The 14,628-nt window shown below is 34.0% G+C and overlaps 8 protein-coding genes and 1 long non-coding RNA gene across 9 annotated transcripts; 6 read left to right on the forward strand and 3 right to left on the reverse strand.

The window, feature by feature from the left end:
* Positions 1 to 62: 62 nt before the first annotated feature.
* LOC129796904 (uncharacterized) lies at positions 63 to 531 on the reverse strand. The gene is made up of 2 exons (XR_008751283.1): positions 325 to 531; positions 63 to 191 (listed from the first exon to the last, which is right to left on the reverse strand). It is a non-coding gene; the product is annotated as an uncharacterized LOC129796904 (long non-coding RNA).
* An 816-nt stretch (positions 532 to 1,347) lies between these two features.
* Positions 1,348 to 2,298, forward strand: LOC129786973 (uncharacterized). Its single transcript, XM_055822239.1, has 4 exons — positions 1,348 to 1,497; positions 1,578 to 1,735; positions 1,855 to 1,962; positions 2,175 to 2,298. The coding sequence occupies exons 1-4, from the start codon at positions 1,348 to 1,350 to the stop codon at positions 2,296 to 2,298; spliced, it is 540 nt and encodes a 179-aa protein (XP_055678214.1).
* A 259-nt stretch (positions 2,299 to 2,557) lies between these two features.
* Positions 2,558 to 4,389, forward strand: LOC129796843 (uncharacterized). Its single transcript, XM_055838958.1, has 4 exons — positions 2,558 to 3,083; positions 3,173 to 3,457; positions 3,527 to 3,634; positions 3,706 to 4,389. Exons 1-4 carry the CDS (start codon positions 2,584 to 2,586, stop codon positions 3,842 to 3,844), a joined length of 1,032 nt encoding a protein of 343 aa, XP_055694933.1. The 5' UTR covers positions 2,558 to 2,583; the 3' UTR covers positions 3,845 to 4,389.
* A 1,676-nt stretch (positions 4,390 to 6,065) lies between these two features.
* LOC129796837 (uncharacterized) lies at positions 6,066 to 7,773 on the forward strand. The gene is made up of 4 exons (XM_055838953.1): positions 6,066 to 6,850; positions 6,924 to 7,085; positions 7,222 to 7,329; positions 7,395 to 7,773. The coding sequence occupies exons 1-4, from the start codon at positions 6,186 to 6,188 to the stop codon at positions 7,525 to 7,527; spliced, it is 1,068 nt and encodes a 355-aa protein (XP_055694928.1). The 5' UTR covers positions 6,066 to 6,185; the 3' UTR covers positions 7,528 to 7,773.
* Positions 7,736 to 9,739, forward strand: LOC129796877 (uncharacterized). Its single transcript, XM_055839000.1, has 4 exons — positions 7,736 to 7,931; positions 8,050 to 8,423; positions 8,497 to 8,619; positions 8,701 to 9,739. Exons 1-4 carry the CDS (start codon positions 7,773 to 7,775, stop codon positions 8,837 to 8,839), a joined length of 795 nt encoding a protein of 264 aa, XP_055694975.1. The 5' UTR covers positions 7,736 to 7,772; the 3' UTR covers positions 8,840 to 9,739.
* On the forward strand, positions 9,141 to 10,458 carry LOC129796853 (uncharacterized). Its single transcript, XM_055838971.1, has 4 exons — positions 9,141 to 9,320; positions 9,415 to 9,902; positions 9,979 to 10,101; positions 10,300 to 10,458. Exons 1-4 carry the CDS (start codon positions 9,141 to 9,143, stop codon positions 10,436 to 10,438), a joined length of 930 nt encoding a protein of 309 aa, XP_055694946.1. The 3' UTR covers positions 10,439 to 10,458.
* LOC129786974 (uncharacterized) lies at positions 10,456 to 11,137 on the reverse strand. The gene is made up of 2 exons (XM_055822241.1): positions 10,776 to 11,137; positions 10,456 to 10,699 (listed from the first exon to the last, which is right to left on the reverse strand). The coding sequence occupies exons 1-2, from the start codon at positions 11,135 to 11,137 to the stop codon at positions 10,456 to 10,458; spliced, it is 606 nt and encodes a 201-aa protein (XP_055678216.1).
* Positions 11,138 to 11,494: 357 nt separating this feature from the next.
* On the reverse strand, positions 11,495 to 12,214 carry LOC129786975 (uncharacterized). Its single transcript, XM_055822242.1, has 2 exons — positions 11,718 to 12,214; positions 11,495 to 11,630 (listed from the first exon to the last, which is right to left on the reverse strand). The coding sequence occupies exons 1-2, from the start codon at positions 12,212 to 12,214 to the stop codon at positions 11,495 to 11,497; spliced, it is 633 nt and encodes a 210-aa protein (XP_055678217.1).
* An 826-nt stretch (positions 12,215 to 13,040) lies between these two features.
* LOC129796879 (uncharacterized) lies at positions 13,041 to 13,910 on the forward strand. The gene is made up of 3 exons (XM_055839006.1): positions 13,041 to 13,344; positions 13,480 to 13,596; positions 13,663 to 13,910. Exons 1-3 carry the CDS (start codon positions 13,118 to 13,120, stop codon positions 13,823 to 13,825), a joined length of 507 nt encoding a protein of 168 aa, XP_055694981.1. The 5' UTR covers positions 13,041 to 13,117; the 3' UTR covers positions 13,826 to 13,910.
* The last annotated feature ends 718 nt before the right edge of the window (positions 13,911 to 14,628 follow it).

Here is a 14,628-nt window from a genome sequence, read left to right on the forward strand (position 1 = left end):
AGTGACGAAACGACATTTCGTGAGCTTTCTTTCTTCTTCATCAGGTAAGTAAAAGAGTTGGATAATCAGGAAAACTTTGTAAATTTATTAAGCAGAGATAACTTAAAAAGATAACTCTTGTTTACACTCCCTCCACCACTGATTTCCAACGCTGAATTATTAGGAGATTTTTCCTATATGCGAGTCCTTCACTGTAATAGAGGAAAAAAATATTTCGATACCCCGAAGATTATGAACCATACTCGTGTGTTAAAAGATAGGAATATGGTTCATAAAAATCTTATGGCGTGTAGATTTAAAAAAATAATGAAAAAAAAAACTTACCTGTCTTGGATGCTGTGGTGTCCTTTCCAATGGCGGCCAGGCCTTGTTTACAACGACTGAGGCTCTCATGTATTGTCTCAGGACAATCTTCTTCTTCTCCTTGAATCGGCGATGCGATATGACTAATTCTGCCAATTTTTTATCCAGTAATTCCACGTTTTTCTTCATGACTTCATCCACCTTTGATTTTGATGCTTCCGCCATGGTTGCTGTATAATTATACAATTATAGACATTGGACAATTAGAAATTGTCTATCACAATTTTGCAAGAGATGATTTTCTTTATTATACCACGGTAATTATACAGCAGTCATTATTTATTTGCTTTTGTAAACAATAAATTTTAGCTTCGAATTAATCAAGAACATTGGTTACAATAATTATATTTTACTATATTGAATCCAACAAATTTGTCTTAAGCTCATGTGAGGAAGGATGCAAATTTTTTAGAAACGTTGGCCATACCTATAGAAAATTATTTAAATCAATTTTCTTTAGTGAAAATCCAGTTTTTATATTCTAGCTAAAATATATATATTTTTTAAATTGATTAAAATTTATTTAAATTTAAAATAAATTAAAATTTATTTAAAATCTGCTTAAAAAATAATTTCTTTTCCACTTATCTTGACAACTTTTTGAGATTTATGAAATTCATATAGCTATGCCATTCTAACTGTGCGAGATGAAGCTGAGAAGAAATTCATAAACTAGACCAAAAAGTCATCTCCATACTTGCTAATGAAAGGTGTTAAATAGCATAATAACCGTTTATTTTCTGTTAAGAACCCACATGAGAGGATACTGACCCATACTAAGAGGCTTTTTTTTTTTTAAAGATGAAAAAATATTCTGATGTTCTGGATCCCCCACAAGACATTTATTGACGATTCGTCAGTGACCCCACCAAGTTACCTATTTGTTCTTCTACCGACATAAGTGTTTAGTAGGGTGTTTAATATTAGAGCGTTCTGCTAAATTAATTATTAGTAATCTAACTAAATAAACATTATTAAAAAAAAATGAAAATTTATCTCATCTTAATTCTCCTTTCCATCGTAAGCAGTGTTTTAGGAGAAATTCATGATAATTCTAGCTTAACAAATGGAACCATTTCTGTGAAGAAGAGATATCGACGGTATTTGGGATTCCTTAAAAGTGGAAAAGTTTTTGTGAGTTGAAACCTAATTTAAAATATTTAAATTAAATCATGTGATGTCTTAAAAATGAAATAAAAAAATCTCTTGTACAGTTTCGTGTTAACATGAAAGACAATGTCATAAAATTAAATCAACTTTGGGCACACGGATGGGGATTTCGGCAGAACTACGACATCAACTGGCCATTCCCTTCAAGTTACAAAGTTCGTCGACGCGACGTTCATGATACTGTTGAAACTTTTATGGAAGGGTAAGGAGATGTCGTCTTCTTGTGATGGTAAAAAGCCCCATGAGGAACGTCATTTCAATTCAATTGGTACTTTGCTTTTTTCTCTCTCTTCCCTTTTCCTGTGTTTAAACCTCATAAAGACTGGGATTCAATGGTCGTGCCTGCCTAAGAAGGTCTGTTTGCGAAGCTAGAGACATTGATATGGAAGAAAGTGGAATTTTTCGGAAATTATTCAAGAAAGTCTTCAGGTGAGGATGAATTAATTGTATTAGCTTTCAAATTAATTCTTTTGCTTCAATTTAAAATAATTAAACTTTACAGAAGCTCATTCTTATATAAGAAAAAATTAATGAAACTAGAAGTGATTCTAATTATAGAGGATTACATCATACATATATTGCACATAACGTTCTTCGCTGTTTTAATTTCTTTTTTAATTTAAATCTTTTTCCTTCATTAGTGCCCCATCACCGTGGACTGTTGATTTAAGAGAACATTCCTACATGATTCCAACATCTTGCGAGGAAATGCGTCAGTCGTGTCCTATAAATTTCTTAGATTTGTCCCCATATACTGATTTGTGAGCATAGAGAGGAACAAGACCGTCACGATTCTATAACGGAAAGTATTGTACATATATTTCTTTACCTTTGCACAACACTCTAGAAAAATTTCCCCAAATGTCGCTATGGCGCTAATTTATATTTTAATTGCATTAAATTATTTTCTTATTTTATGCTGTGCTAAATCTTTAAAAAAAATTCTCTAGTTTCTTTTTCTTGCGTATTAAGTGGTGGTAGATGAGATTTGAGAGTCCATCTATGGAAGAAGGCAGCACGATGTAGCATTTCAGTGGAGCATTTTGAAAAATGAGGTGGAATTTGTGGGTTTTAGTGCTGGTTTTCGGCGGAATTGTGGAATCATTGCAAAATGAGTCACATCGAATTTTATCGCGAAAGAAACGTTGGCTCACCTTTCCTGAGGGCTCATCCCTGCAAGTGGTTCATTTTACAGCTATACCCGTATATGGGTTACCTGTGGTTTTCCTCATAGGTGTTACAGGTGCAATTGGTTATGAATTACCGTACTACCCACTCTCGGATATTGCCGAAGAGCTTGGTGAACGTATCAAGAATGGAACATTGGGCCTACGACACGACAAGGATGTCACAAAAGTGAAATATGTCGATAAACCCTATACTGGAGCCACAAATCACAAGTACTACTACACACCAGCAAAGCAGAAGTACCCCTATGGGTGGAATAACAATCAGCATTTATCCTTCTACAACATGAGCGTACTGAGTGATTTCGCTAATCAACCTGCTGTGAAGGATTTAAAGAACTTCTGGACTACTCTCAAAGGGCGGTGAGTTTTCCTTTTATATTCATTCTAAAAAAGATTTTAATGAATTAATTCGTACTAATTTCTTAATTTTGTTTTTTTTTAAATAACAGATTTAATGAATTCGCCAAAAATAATTTTCAACAATACCCAAAGTATCATCCAAAGTACAGCAGTAGAATACCATTGTCAACCAGAAGAAATGATGCATTTCTTTTGAGGAGAAACAATCTACTAAGAGGGCATAGAAAGCATTTCAATCTCCTGCCAGTTCTAGCAAAGCGCAGTACGGAGAACCATCATTTTATCAATGCAACATCATTCAATGAGCGCTTTAAAATGCATCCAATTGAAACACGACATGAACTCTATTCTCGAATTGAAATGTTCTTGGAAAAGTATTTTTATTCTACAACTTTTATGTGTAAGAAATTGTATTTAGTTGTTTCTCTTTCATTCTTCAATAGGAAAGGTTTAAATGGGCGTGAGTGCATCTTGAGGAGTCTGTGTCAGTCAAAGAAATCTTCAGAATTGCCAAATACATTTATCTCAGAAATCATGAAGGTTGTTTTTAGGTTTGTTAAACTTTTTTTCTTTACTATTTGAGATAAAGCTAAATTTAAAGATTAATTTTAAACGTTTTCAGTTTACCAAAGCATGATAATTTGGACAAAAATTCTTACGATCCGGAGTATTATGAAGCTCATCATGGTGAAAATGAGGATTGCTCTCGCACTTACGAAAAATGTCAACACAATTTGTGGGAAAATCCGTTAATAATTTAATGTTGGATACTGATATGTTGTGTAAATTCAAATCAAGAGATCATTCAATGATTTTAGAGTGTTAAAAAAATTTTGTATTGCTTGATGTGGTACTCAACAGTTTTCCTTGTCATTACTTGTTGTCTTTCCTCTGATACTCTTGTAGTTATTTTGCCGACGTCTTCACAGTCGCTCATCTCCATTAACACTGCAGTTCTCTCTCTCTCTCTTATTATTTTTGTACCTTCTCACATACTACCACACCTGAAATAAAAATAAATGATTGATTTTCTTGAGTTTATGATTATTGTATTCATTCATAAATTAAATAATTCTACAAAAAAAGTTTTCTTTATTTTTTATGTTTCAAAAAAAAAAAACCAAAAAAAAATCTATTTTGATGTCAGTTAGACTCAATTTTCATTACGCGTAATTCACGTAATAAGTTTAATATTCGCCAAAAATCCTTTTGATTTTTATTTATTTTTTCGTATTGTACATAGTAATAAATAAAAGTCGAAAAAAATCCTATCGAATAATTGGCCGAATATGTGTAACCGTTTGAATAGAAAGTCAATCATAACGCGTCCAGTTATAAGAGTTGGTGTCCCACAACGCGTAGAAGTTTGTTTATGCGTTGTAATGCGATTTGTGAGCAGAATTAGTAGACTTTGATTTTTTTGTGAAATTCGGCAATTTGGTGGATAAAAATGGTCATATCTCTGGTTCTATAAGATCTACAGACATTTTTTGACTAGTTTTGGAAAGGTATTAAAACAGGCTATAAATTGAGATAAATTTCAATAATTTTCAAGGTCACCTCCAGAACACAAAATGAAGATTTTTTGTTTTACAAGAACATTTTTTGGCCTTTTTCGTCTTGAAGAAATGGTTTTAGAAGTTTTTGATGTTCTAGAAAGTTGTAGAGTTTTGCAAAACCATTAATTTGATACCTAGTTGAGCGAAATCGGACAAGCCGTTCAAGAGATATGGTTCTTAGAACTTTTCAAATTCAAGAATTTTTCAAATGGCTATATCTTCTAAACGGCGACATAGATTTTCTTCATTTTCGGACTGAAGAAAGATATTGAGTCAGGCTACAACATTTCAAAATTTAAAGGAAAACGATAACAGATGTTGGGAGATATGGCCCCTTAAAGTTAGGCAATTTTTGTTTTTATTTTTAGCGCCTCTTGCGGATGTTTTTGAAACTTGAAATGTTCTAGACAGTTGTAGGGCTTCCCAATACCTTTCATTTGATACCAAGATGGTCAAAATCGGTCAAGCCGTTCTCGAGTTATATCGAAAAAACACTTTTTGCTTTAGGCCGCCATATTTGCTAAACCGCTTGACCGATTTTCAAGTATGAATTGTTGATGAAAACGTCTCACTGAGCCCTACAACATACTAAAATTTCAGACCTCTAGCTTTAAGGGAACTGGTTGACGGTATTTCAAAATGGCGGACGGCGGCCATCTTGGATTTTGAAAATGTGAAAAAATTAAATTTTACACCCACATTTCTATAGAAAACTTCAAACCGGAAGTCTATATCAGTTACCGTTCTCGAACTATAAGGCAAAGTTTGGGCGACCGGCAGGACGGCCGGCAGGCCGGCAGGCCGGCCGGCCGGATCAAAAATTTTCCACCACCATTTTCGTTATGTGGGATGTCTAAAACGTGTTCATACCAAGTTTGAGCCCGATCTGAGGTGGTCGGTTTTTCCGACGATTACAATACTTGGTGTTGGCCACGAAGTGGAACACCAACTAATTTGACGTGTAATGATGAGATATAAATCTGCTAATTCATTCATTCATTTTTTCTAGATCACATGAAAGACGTGCTATATACTATATTTGCAGGTATATAGAAGAACCGCTAATACTTCACGTACCTACCTACATATGTAATGCAAAACATGTATGAAAATTTTGTGGAATGAAAAACAAATCTTTACCAAGAACTGGGAAAGCACGGATACAAACAGAGGATGATACATTACATTGTTAACATCACGAACCTCCTACATAAGGAAGAACAAAGTAGAGAAGTATGTATATATTATGTACATATATATAGTATAGTTATTTATGTGCTAAATTCCATGTAGTGTTTATTAACAAATATAAATTATTTTCTTGGATATATCTTTTGTACACGCATGTGCATGATAGTGTGTGCGTGAACTTCTTGTATGTAGACAAATCAAGAAAACAGGTAATTAAACTACTGTATCTTGTATTCTCGATCAGTAGATGATGGAACTGTTATTAGTAATGACTTGTGAATCTTAGTGGGGCGCAGTTGTTAAAAAAAAGAATTTTCTGAAATTTTTTTTAAATTTAAAAAAGGGTGTAACAATGCGTAAATTAAAAGACATGCTTAACAATTGGAAATGGTGGTTTGTTGTAATTTATCTCGTGATAGGAATAGTTAATTGTAGTGGTGAAAATTATACGGAATCCAGCAGGAAACTATCACGAAGGAAACGCTATTTAATGTTCCCCGAAGGAAGTTCCCTTCAAGTTATCTACGATCAAACAATTCCCGTAGTTGCTCTACCATTGGTCTTTACCGTGGGTGTAACAGTGGCCATAGCGTATGAACTACCCTCGAAGCCTCTTAGTGAATTAGCGGAGGATTTTCGCAAGAAATTCGATGTTCTCAAGAATAATAATTCAAAAGCAGACAATATAAATCACATAACGTACGTTTCGAAGGATAAAATTTGGAAGGATCGCTACAGTGGAATAAATAGGCATGATTTGTATTACCAAAAAGATCAGAATATTGCCTCAAATATTCAATATCAAGTGAAGAGGAAGAATGATCCACCACATGTTTATTATGAGAACAATAAACCCAATCCATGGATTGAGAATGAAAAACTCAAATACTATTTTGGCAATAAATATCAAAGTTTCGGTAATGAAGATAAGAAGTTTAATTATATAAAAATGCTGGCCAACCGGTATACAACTCCGGTTCCTCAGCGTCCGGCACAGAGAAAGGATTCTTCAAATAGGTGAATTTTTTTGCTGGATTATTTAAATAACTCAAGCACGTAAGATTGATTTTTGATCTTTGTGTGATTTTAGGAGTTTCAACCGAAAGGTGCCACACCGGAAGCACATAATACAGCCGGTATTTGGTAAACGAAGTATCGATGACGTAGATGAGGATGAGGAAGAGCTGCATAAAATTTATCATATATCCACAAGGCAACGTCTCTATAACAATATCGAGAGATACCTTGATGAGTACGTTTGGATTAGGGATAGTAACCCCTTAATTTTAGCTCTAGAAGTTTCCCCACATGAAAATCTCAGCTAAAATTAGGGGTTGTATTGATGATCATTCTTTTATTCTAAATTAAAATTCTTCTTCAATTTATAGCAAAGGAATATCGGGCAAGGAGTGCATACTGAAGTCACTGTGCGAGACAAGGAATAATAAGGATTTACCAAATACTTTTATGGGTGCCATTTTGAAGAGCATTTTCCGGTAAAATTTAAATAAAATTTAATTTATTTCTTCAAGGAATTTATTAAAAAAAACTTTTTTTTCAGATTACCCCATTTAAATATTGCCGGTGAGCATGAAGTAAAAGACTACATGGAAGCACATCACAGCGTGGATGACTGCATACAAACGTATTCCATTTGCAAAAGTAATTTCTGGACATCAGAATTTGTCAAATAAATTAAACTTTTCATGCTGGGGCTCTGTGTAGGTCATGTGTATTTATTTTATTTACAACACACTCCATTTAAATTGAAAATTTGATTATTTATTCATATTCTTACATAGGCTTATTTGCTCAAATAATTATTATACATATTTATGCCAGAAAGCGGTAAAGAACAACATTTTTAGGTTTTTTAAATCATTTCTTACTTTCACATCATCCAGAACGTTCTCAGAAATAAAAATATTTTTTAAGAACAATGAAAATTCATTTTCTTTTGAGTATCATGCTTCTGCCTATACTTGTGTGGTCTCACGCAAGCTCTCAGGAGTTTTCCACGGCATACCCAACAGGAATTCAGAGATTGCTGTCACGCAAGAGAAGGTATCTCTTATTTCCCCCTGGATCTGGACTAACGGTAAGTCACCTGGTGTGGAGGATGGTCTAAAAGTTTAGGAAACTCTGCTGAAATAAATTATCAAAAGATATTTTTTGTTCTAATGTGTTTAAATTCAACTGATCTCTTTTAATGCTAGTGCATCTTTTCAATGGTAAAAGGAATCATATTTAACTACCCAACTGGCTATAATACAGTGTCAGAAATGAATTTTGTCTACGATCTACCCGACACAATGTTTTACATTAAAAAATGGAAAGCCCTTCAAAATAAATTCGGACCTAAAGCACCTAAAACCACAAAAGCTCCCGTGCCAGAGGAAATTATCAGTTGGAACCATCCACACAAGACTGCTTGGGGTTCATGGAACACATGGAATCCGAATTCTTCAATCAGTTTTCCTGAAGAAGTTGATCACAGTTCTTGGGGAGATCATGATGAATATTATGAGCTAAAGCATCATAGATCTTATAAAGAACGACGTGATTTGTATCAGAACATTGAACATATCATGTAAGTATCCTGGGGTTAAAGGTAAAATAATTTCTTAATTTATTAACATAAAATTTCTCATTAAATTTTAAAGCGATGTGATGGACTTTAAGCTGATTAACCGCTTTTGCATTCTAAAAGCTATCTGTGAAGCACAGCATTTCCTCCTTCCAAAAGGTTCTTCTTTGTTTCATGACATATTTAGAATACTCTTTACGTAAGTTTGTGTCGTGTTCATTAATATTTATTTACCTCTGCTATGAAATTATAATTCATTGCAATATCCTCCCCTTTGCAGAGTTCCAATTACATCAAAGACTTCGCCGGAATTACGAAATGCAATGACTTTGCAGGAACATGAATGTGATTTAGTATTTAAGGAAAAGTGTCCAATGAGTATTTTACAAATGTTTCTCCAAAGTGGGAAATTGTTCTAGTATTCCACAACATAAACTTTTAGAAAATGTAGATATACAATACATATATTTAACATGGATAGGTAGCATAGAGGTGAGAAATATTAATGAGATTACTAATTTTCTCAGCTTTTTAGCATTAATTAGTGAGTTTATTTTTTAAATTTATGATTATTGACTTCGCATTATAAATAAAGTTTAGCGCAAACAGTCAAGTCACAGAATCAAACTCAGCAGTATTAATTGAGATGTTAATTCAGTTGGTGACACCACCGTTGCAGGAGAAACATTCTTACTGAGAGAAAATATTTCTTAAAGGAAAATGTGTCTCAAAAATATACATTTAAAACCATTTCTGATAATTTTAATTGCATGTCTTTTGTGTGTTGCAATAGTTTCCTCCAGTTCTTGCCTCAATTGTACTGAAAATACATTTAAATTCACAGAAATAATCTCACGCAAGAGAAGATACTTGGTTTTCCCACCAGGATCAACTATTCTCGTGAGTTGACACATCTTGACAGAATAATAGCAAAATGTTAATTAAATAGCATAAAATAAAAGCTGTGTGTATTTTCCGGAACTCCCTGCAAAAGTGTACACTTTCTGTGGTGAAGGCTTTTATGTTTACATCACCAAGAGGACACAACATGGTGATGGAAGTGGACTTTTACTATCCCCTGCCAGATAAGGTGATCCATCATAGGAAGGAAAATCCCAAACCCGTTGAAACCACAACGCAAAAACCAATTGTTGCATCGCCCCCAGTTGAGTTACTTGACTTCCATCATGATGATGATTTGCATAATTTCCCGCATTACCACGATGAAGTGTTAACGTCACACAGGAAAAATGATTTGGGGGTGTATTTATCGAAATATAATTACCCAAAATTTAATAAAAAATATTTTAATCAGAAAATCAATCAGAAAAACTACATAAATCCTCTGTATAAAAGCAAATTTCGCAACAAAATGCGAAAAAGGAGAGATGAGATGAAAGAAAGTCTTGATGTTATTGGCAATCATGAGCACAAAGGTCACAGGGATCGTCGAGATTTCTACAGGAGTATTGAAAAATTCATGTAAAGCAACCAAGATGAGTATATTAAATTACTTTTTTTTCTAATTTATTCTTAAAATTTTTCCTTCTTTGCCCAGAGATGAAAATGATGTTGGTCTAGATGGTCGTTCATGCGTTCTAAGGACTATTTGTGAAGTACAGCTTTGGTTAATGCCAAAGGGAGTATCACTCTTTCATGATATTATACGCCTCCTGTTCTCGTAAGTAATGCATATATTTTTCAAAGAATTATAAGATTTACTATGTTGAGAGTGGAGTGGATCGATTTTTGAGCTCCAAAGTTAAAACTTTAAATTAATTAAAATATTATTTTTCTAATAAAGATTTAAAAGAAATCTCATTTATCAAAATAATAGAAATTTAGTGATAAAAATATTAATGTTAATTATTAAATACAGATTGCCATCAAATAGTCATCATATCGACCATTACAAGGAAGCAATGTCATCTGATGAGTACAACAATTGTCAAGTTTATGAAAAGAAATGCCCCATAAGCATATTGAGCTTTATTCTATATAGCGAGAAAAAAATATAATTTTCATTTTGTAAAAATTAACTAAATAAAAAATTGTCAAGAAAACCATCTCCATCTGGGCAGTTCTTGTACAAATGCCGACAATCCATACCACTAATACCAGCCATTTGGGCTTCATGGTAGCACTCATCAACTCTTGATGTTCCAGGAATGAAGATTGTGTCGATAATTTCACCAAAAATTCCATTGTGATGGTTTAGAGGTGATTGAGAAACTTCACAGATTGTTCGTAGGAGGCAATCCTTTCCATTCTTGCCATTTCTAAAATAAATATAATATTTCAAATAATTTAAAATATTAATTTTCTGATGAATTAACATTGCTGGCCGACACTCACATATTCTTCGATCTCACAAGAATATTGTAAATAAATTCTCTCGTTTCATCCACCATTGCACCTTGGGGAGTTTCGTTCCTCTTAAATTTCCTCGAAAGTCCTTCGAACGTAGCTGGTGACCAAACAATTTCATTGGGTAGCCGGAATTGGCCTTGCAAATTGTATGCACAACCTAAACTTCTCTTGTGAGCAAGAACTACTGGTACACTAAAGCCCATTATAATTTTGACCAAACCCCCAGCCGGGGGGTATATGAGATAGCGCTTGGATCTCTCACCAACTTCTGCTGAAGTGTTGTTCAATGTGGTGTGGGTGGAGCGCATTAAGATGAGGAAGTACAGTATTAAGTGCAACCACTTCATTTTGATAGTGGAATGGAAATGGTGACATTAATTCTCAAGCTGATGATCCTTTCGTTATATGACTTTTGTACTTTAACCCATCTTTATGGTATAAGAAAAGACATAAATGTACAATTGTGACGGAGATCCAAATCATTTATTTAAATGGTCTGTTGATTTTTTTACTTTCATGCAAATTGAATGTATTTAATTTTAACATTTTAGTAAAGAGATATTACGGTTGATTTTTGTTGAATAATATTTATTTTTGTGATTTTTGTCGTCTTTTTTAAAGCACTTCTTGTAAAATGAATTTATTTCCATGAAAAAGCTCATAAATTGTATTAATATGTAATGCAAACAGACGCGACACATTTCCTACATAATCATACTTATTGAGTCCAACAATCCTTTATTTGGGGGACATTTGCTGAATGATGATTGACAATTACCACCTCGTAGACCAATGGTACGTGCTGCGGTGTACTCCGGGCCGAGTTCATCGTCTTGTGGTCTGCAAAAAGGGGTTGACAAAAATAAATAAATTGCGGGATCAAATGTGTGAGGAATAAATTAGTACAAGAGGAAAAAAAGGATTTACGTGAAAATGAGATCTATTAATTCACCAAAGAGACCATTCTGCTTGTATGAACTCTCGGCGACCTCACATACAGCACGAAGAAGACACTCCTCACCATCAACTCCACGTCGTTCCATTGTCACTTTGAGCAGGGAATAGAGCAATTTCCTTGAATCATCCTTTTTGGGTTCATCCATGGTTCGTTGGCGTTTCAGGCGCCTCTCGAGACCCGTAAAAAAGGGGGCGCTTAGGGGGGATGTAACATTCGGTTGAAATTGGTACTGTGCTTGAAAATTGTAGGCTACATTGAGGCTCCTCTTTGTGTTATCATTAAAAACAACAGGACATGAGAATCCTAGAACTGCCTTTGCCAAACCACCATTGTTGAAGATGAGAAAACGCTTCTGACGACTTAATAAATCACTTTCTTTCTCACTGACGTGCACGTCTTTTGCATTATTAAATGCAATGAGAAATGAGAGATAGTAGAGAGTAATAAATATTAAAAATCTTTCCATTGTTCTTTAACTTTTTTCAACTATGTCAAAAAAGAATTTTATTAAATTTTAATTCTTTAGCTGATTCTTCTTCTCAGCTTCCACTCCGTACCACACCTATTCTTAATAATGCGTTTTCTCAAGACAATGTAACAACATCCTCTTTCTTATAGTTCATTCATCCCTCCCTCGTAATATGCACAGAATATTTGCTCCTGACTAATTATGTTAATTATACAAAATGAAAATCACACGGTACGAACCAAGTCATTGCCCAGTAGACACAACAAAATTCATTATGACTATCTCCGGTTACACAAAATCTTGATCTTTTTGATCACGAGATTGGGAATGACGAGCAAGTGACTAACTCAGGAGAATTAAGTTCAGTGAAAGAATAGAAGATTCGAATGATCTAATTAAGTAAAAACCAATGACTCTCACCACATACCTATCCTTCCATATTACATAAATCTTTGGTTTTTCTTTCAAAGATCGCACGAGTATAGAGAAAAATTTTTCACTGTTATATTTTTTATTTACATTCTTATTATTTTTCACGTGACACCACGGTGCGATGTGAGAAATATATATTTGTTTAGGTTGTTGTTAGCACAACAACTCAACAGGAGACGCGACAAATATTAACTGCTGCAGAATATCTTCATTTTAGTCTAAGGTAAACCACCGAGAAATTGTAACTTATATTAATAAAATGCCAAAGTCTAGAAGGTTCTGTGCTGTTAAGAATATTCTAAAATATGTTTTAATCGTCAACTTTTGGCTACAATTTAACTTTTTCGCCGTAAATGCTTTACTTTTCCCCCAATACACAGTTCTTCAGGTAATTAAAAATATTTTCTTTAAATTAATTTTATCTTTAATTTTTAAAAAGTAATTTTTATTTTAATTCCTAAGATAACAATGGCAATGGTTCTTCCTATATCAATACCTAATAGAAAAATTGCTCTAAATATGGGAGTTCAAGTGAACTACAATGCACCCTATACTCCAGCTGAATTTTACAATCCACCCTATTGGCAGTCAAAATCCCTCCATGGCGAGGAAAAAATTAATCCACCTAAATCTCACGTAAAGAGGGATTTAACTGCTGGAGAATTCTACAGGATACTTGGAGAAGTACTGAAAGTGTGAGTAGTTGAGTAATTTATCCTTACAGAGGTCAAAAATTACTTAATCGACCTTAAAGGAAAGGCGAAGCTCGATAAGAACTTTTAAGAATTTAATGGAGTTTGTGGATATTTTTTATTAATTAAATTCTACAGCCAAGGGATGGAAAATGAAGAAGAGTGTCTTCTGAAGGCTGTTTGCCAGATGGCTGAATACCCCATTACTTACGGGCATGATGACCTCATTGAAGAAACTTTGCATTTTATTTTCACGTAAGAAATTCTCTTTTTAAAATTAATTTTTAATTTTTTAAATTAAATTTCCCATTTTTCTTGCAGACCTTCAATTCACAAATCTTTCGCCAAAGAAGAGGAATCAATGAGGATTGCCTATGAGGAAGCAGAAGCCATTGGACGGCATCATGGTGATTGCGATAAACATTATGTAAAATGCCATCATCACACGCCAGTTGAAAAATTAACACGACTTGAGGAGATTTGAGAGAGAACATTGAATGAATTTTAATTTTTGCATAATCCTAAAACATTGTACAGAAATATTTTTTTAACCACACTCGCAGTTCTGAGTCCTGGACATGGGTACAAATAAATCATGTCTTTCATTCCTCAGAAGATCGCTCAGTGAAGGTGGTGCTAGAAATTTCCTCTTCCCACAATCTCTTGGATGCATTTCTCTGGTAACTTCGGTTTTTGAAGCAGCAGGACGACAACCAGGCATGCGGATTTTTTTCTTCATTTTGAGCTGAGGGATGGTAAAGGTTGTCTTGATGGGGGCAGAATCGTTCGTTAATCTGTGCTTGTAGGCAAAAAACGTTGACTTTAGCATCTCATATGCTTCTCCTTGGCATCCACGCTGCTCAAATCCTTGAGATGAACTTCCCCATGCCTCTTGTGCTCCTCCTCTATGCCCACAAGGCACGTCCGAGTGAGTGTGAAAGAATTTACTGGATGATTTCCTCAGGTGAGAAGTGAATTTAATATTTCTCAAAAAGGACGACATTAAAAATTTTGGACGAGACGAAAAATTTTCAAACAAAACGTTTAAATCGCTTGCTGAATTAATTTAATTAATTTATTTTTTGTCAAGGAGAATTAGATTTTTGTGCAAAAATATCATTTCTTGAATTGAAAAGCTCAAAAAAGCTCAAAAATTGAAGGAAGCAAATTATATATATGTAGTTACATACATAATCCTTGTTGGCACAAGAGTGAGATGCAAGATACATATAGCAAGGTGCGAAAGCAAGGTGAATTATGAATTTCCACACATCGTGTCACACTTCT

This window comes from Lutzomyia longipalpis, chromosome 1 (assembly GCF_024334085.1).
Source record: "Lutzomyia longipalpis isolate SR_M1_2022 chromosome 1, ASM2433408v1".
Lineage (NCBI taxonomy): Eukaryota > Metazoa > Arthropoda > Insecta > Diptera > Psychodidae > Lutzomyia > Lutzomyia longipalpis.

What these genes read in the sequence shown, in the direction of transcription:
- LOC129786973 (XM_055822239.1), top strand. Translation starts at nt 1,348, where the DNA reads ATGAAAATTTATCTCATCTTAATTCTCCTTTCCATCGTAAGCAGTGTT. An exon ending in TTAAAAGTGGAAAAGTTTTT is followed by an intron (nt 1,498 to 1,577) that starts GTGAGTTGAAAC and finishes TCTCTTGTACAG; the next exon opens with TTTCGTGTTAACATGAAAGA. An exon ending in TTATTCAAGAAAGTCTTCAG is followed by an intron (nt 1,963 to 2,174) that starts GTGAGGATGAAT and finishes TTCCTTCATTAG; the next exon opens with TGCCCCATCACCGTGGACTG.
- LOC129796843 (XM_055838958.1), top strand. Translation starts at nt 2,584, where the DNA reads ATGAGGTGGAATTTGTGGGTTTTAGTGCTGGTTTTCGGCGGAATTGTG. An exon ending in TGGACTACTCTCAAAGGGCG is followed by an intron (nt 3,084 to 3,172) that starts GTGAGTTTTCCT and finishes TTTAAATAACAG; the next exon opens with ATTTAATGAATTCGCCAAAA. An exon ending in ATTGAAATGTTCTTGGAAAA is followed by an intron (nt 3,458 to 3,526) that starts GTATTTTTATTC and finishes ATTCTTCAATAG; the next exon opens with GAAAGGTTTAAATGGGCGTG.
- LOC129796837 (XM_055838953.1), top strand. Translation starts at nt 6,186, where the DNA reads ATGCGTAAATTAAAAGACATGCTTAACAATTGGAAATGGTGGTTTGTT. An exon ending in ATCGAGAGATACCTTGATGA is followed by an intron (nt 7,086 to 7,221) that starts GTACGTTTGGAT and finishes TTCAATTTATAG; the next exon opens with CAAAGGAATATCGGGCAAGG. An exon ending in ATTTTGAAGAGCATTTTCCG is followed by an intron (nt 7,330 to 7,394) that starts GTAAAATTTAAA and finishes CTTTTTTTTCAG; the next exon opens with ATTACCCCATTTAAATATTG.
- LOC129796877 (XM_055839000.1), top strand. Translation starts at nt 7,773, where the DNA reads ATGAAAATTCATTTTCTTTTGAGTATCATGCTTCTGCCTATACTTGTG. An exon ending in CCCCTGGATCTGGACTAACG is followed by an intron (nt 7,932 to 8,049) that starts GTAAGTCACCTG and finishes TTTTAATGCTAG; the next exon opens with TGCATCTTTTCAATGGTAAA. An exon ending in ATATTTAGAATACTCTTTAC is followed by an intron (nt 8,620 to 8,700) that starts GTAAGTTTGTGT and finishes TCCCCTTTGCAG; the next exon opens with AGTTCCAATTACATCAAAGA.
- LOC129796853 (XM_055838971.1), top strand. Translation starts at nt 9,141, where the DNA reads ATGTGTCTCAAAAATATACATTTAAAACCATTTCTGATAATTTTAATT. An exon ending in CACCAGGATCAACTATTCTC is followed by an intron (nt 9,321 to 9,414) that starts GTGAGTTGACAC and finishes TCCCTGCAAAAG; the next exon opens with TGTACACTTTCTGTGGTGAA. An exon ending in AGGAGTATTGAAAAATTCAT is followed by an intron (nt 9,903 to 9,978) that starts GTAAAGCAACCA and finishes TTCTTTGCCCAG; the next exon opens with AGATGAAAATGATGTTGGTC.
- LOC129786974 (XM_055822241.1), bottom strand. Translation starts at nt 11,137, where the DNA reads ATGAAGTGGTTGCACTTAATACTGTACTTCCTCATCTTAATGCGCTCC. An exon ending in CTTGTGAGATCGAAGAATAT is followed by an intron (nt 10,700 to 10,775) that starts GTGAGTGTCGGC and finishes TATTTATTTTAG; the next exon opens with AAATGGCAAGAATGGAAAGG.
- LOC129786975 (XM_055822242.1), bottom strand. Translation starts at nt 12,214, where the DNA reads ATGGAAAGATTTTTAATATTTATTACTCTCTACTATCTCTCATTTCTC. An exon ending in TTAATAGATCTCATTTTCAC is followed by an intron (nt 11,631 to 11,717) that starts GTAAATCCTTTT and finishes CCCTTTTTGCAG; the next exon opens with ACCACAAGACGATGAACTCG.
- LOC129796879 (XM_055839006.1), top strand. Translation starts at nt 13,118, where the DNA reads ATGGCAATGGTTCTTCCTATATCAATACCTAATAGAAAAATTGCTCTA. An exon ending in CTTGGAGAAGTACTGAAAGT is followed by an intron (nt 13,345 to 13,479) that starts GTGAGTAGTTGA and finishes TAAATTCTACAG; the next exon opens with CCAAGGGATGGAAAATGAAG. An exon ending in ACTTTGCATTTTATTTTCAC is followed by an intron (nt 13,597 to 13,662) that starts GTAAGAAATTCT and finishes TTTTTCTTGCAG; the next exon opens with ACCTTCAATTCACAAATCTT.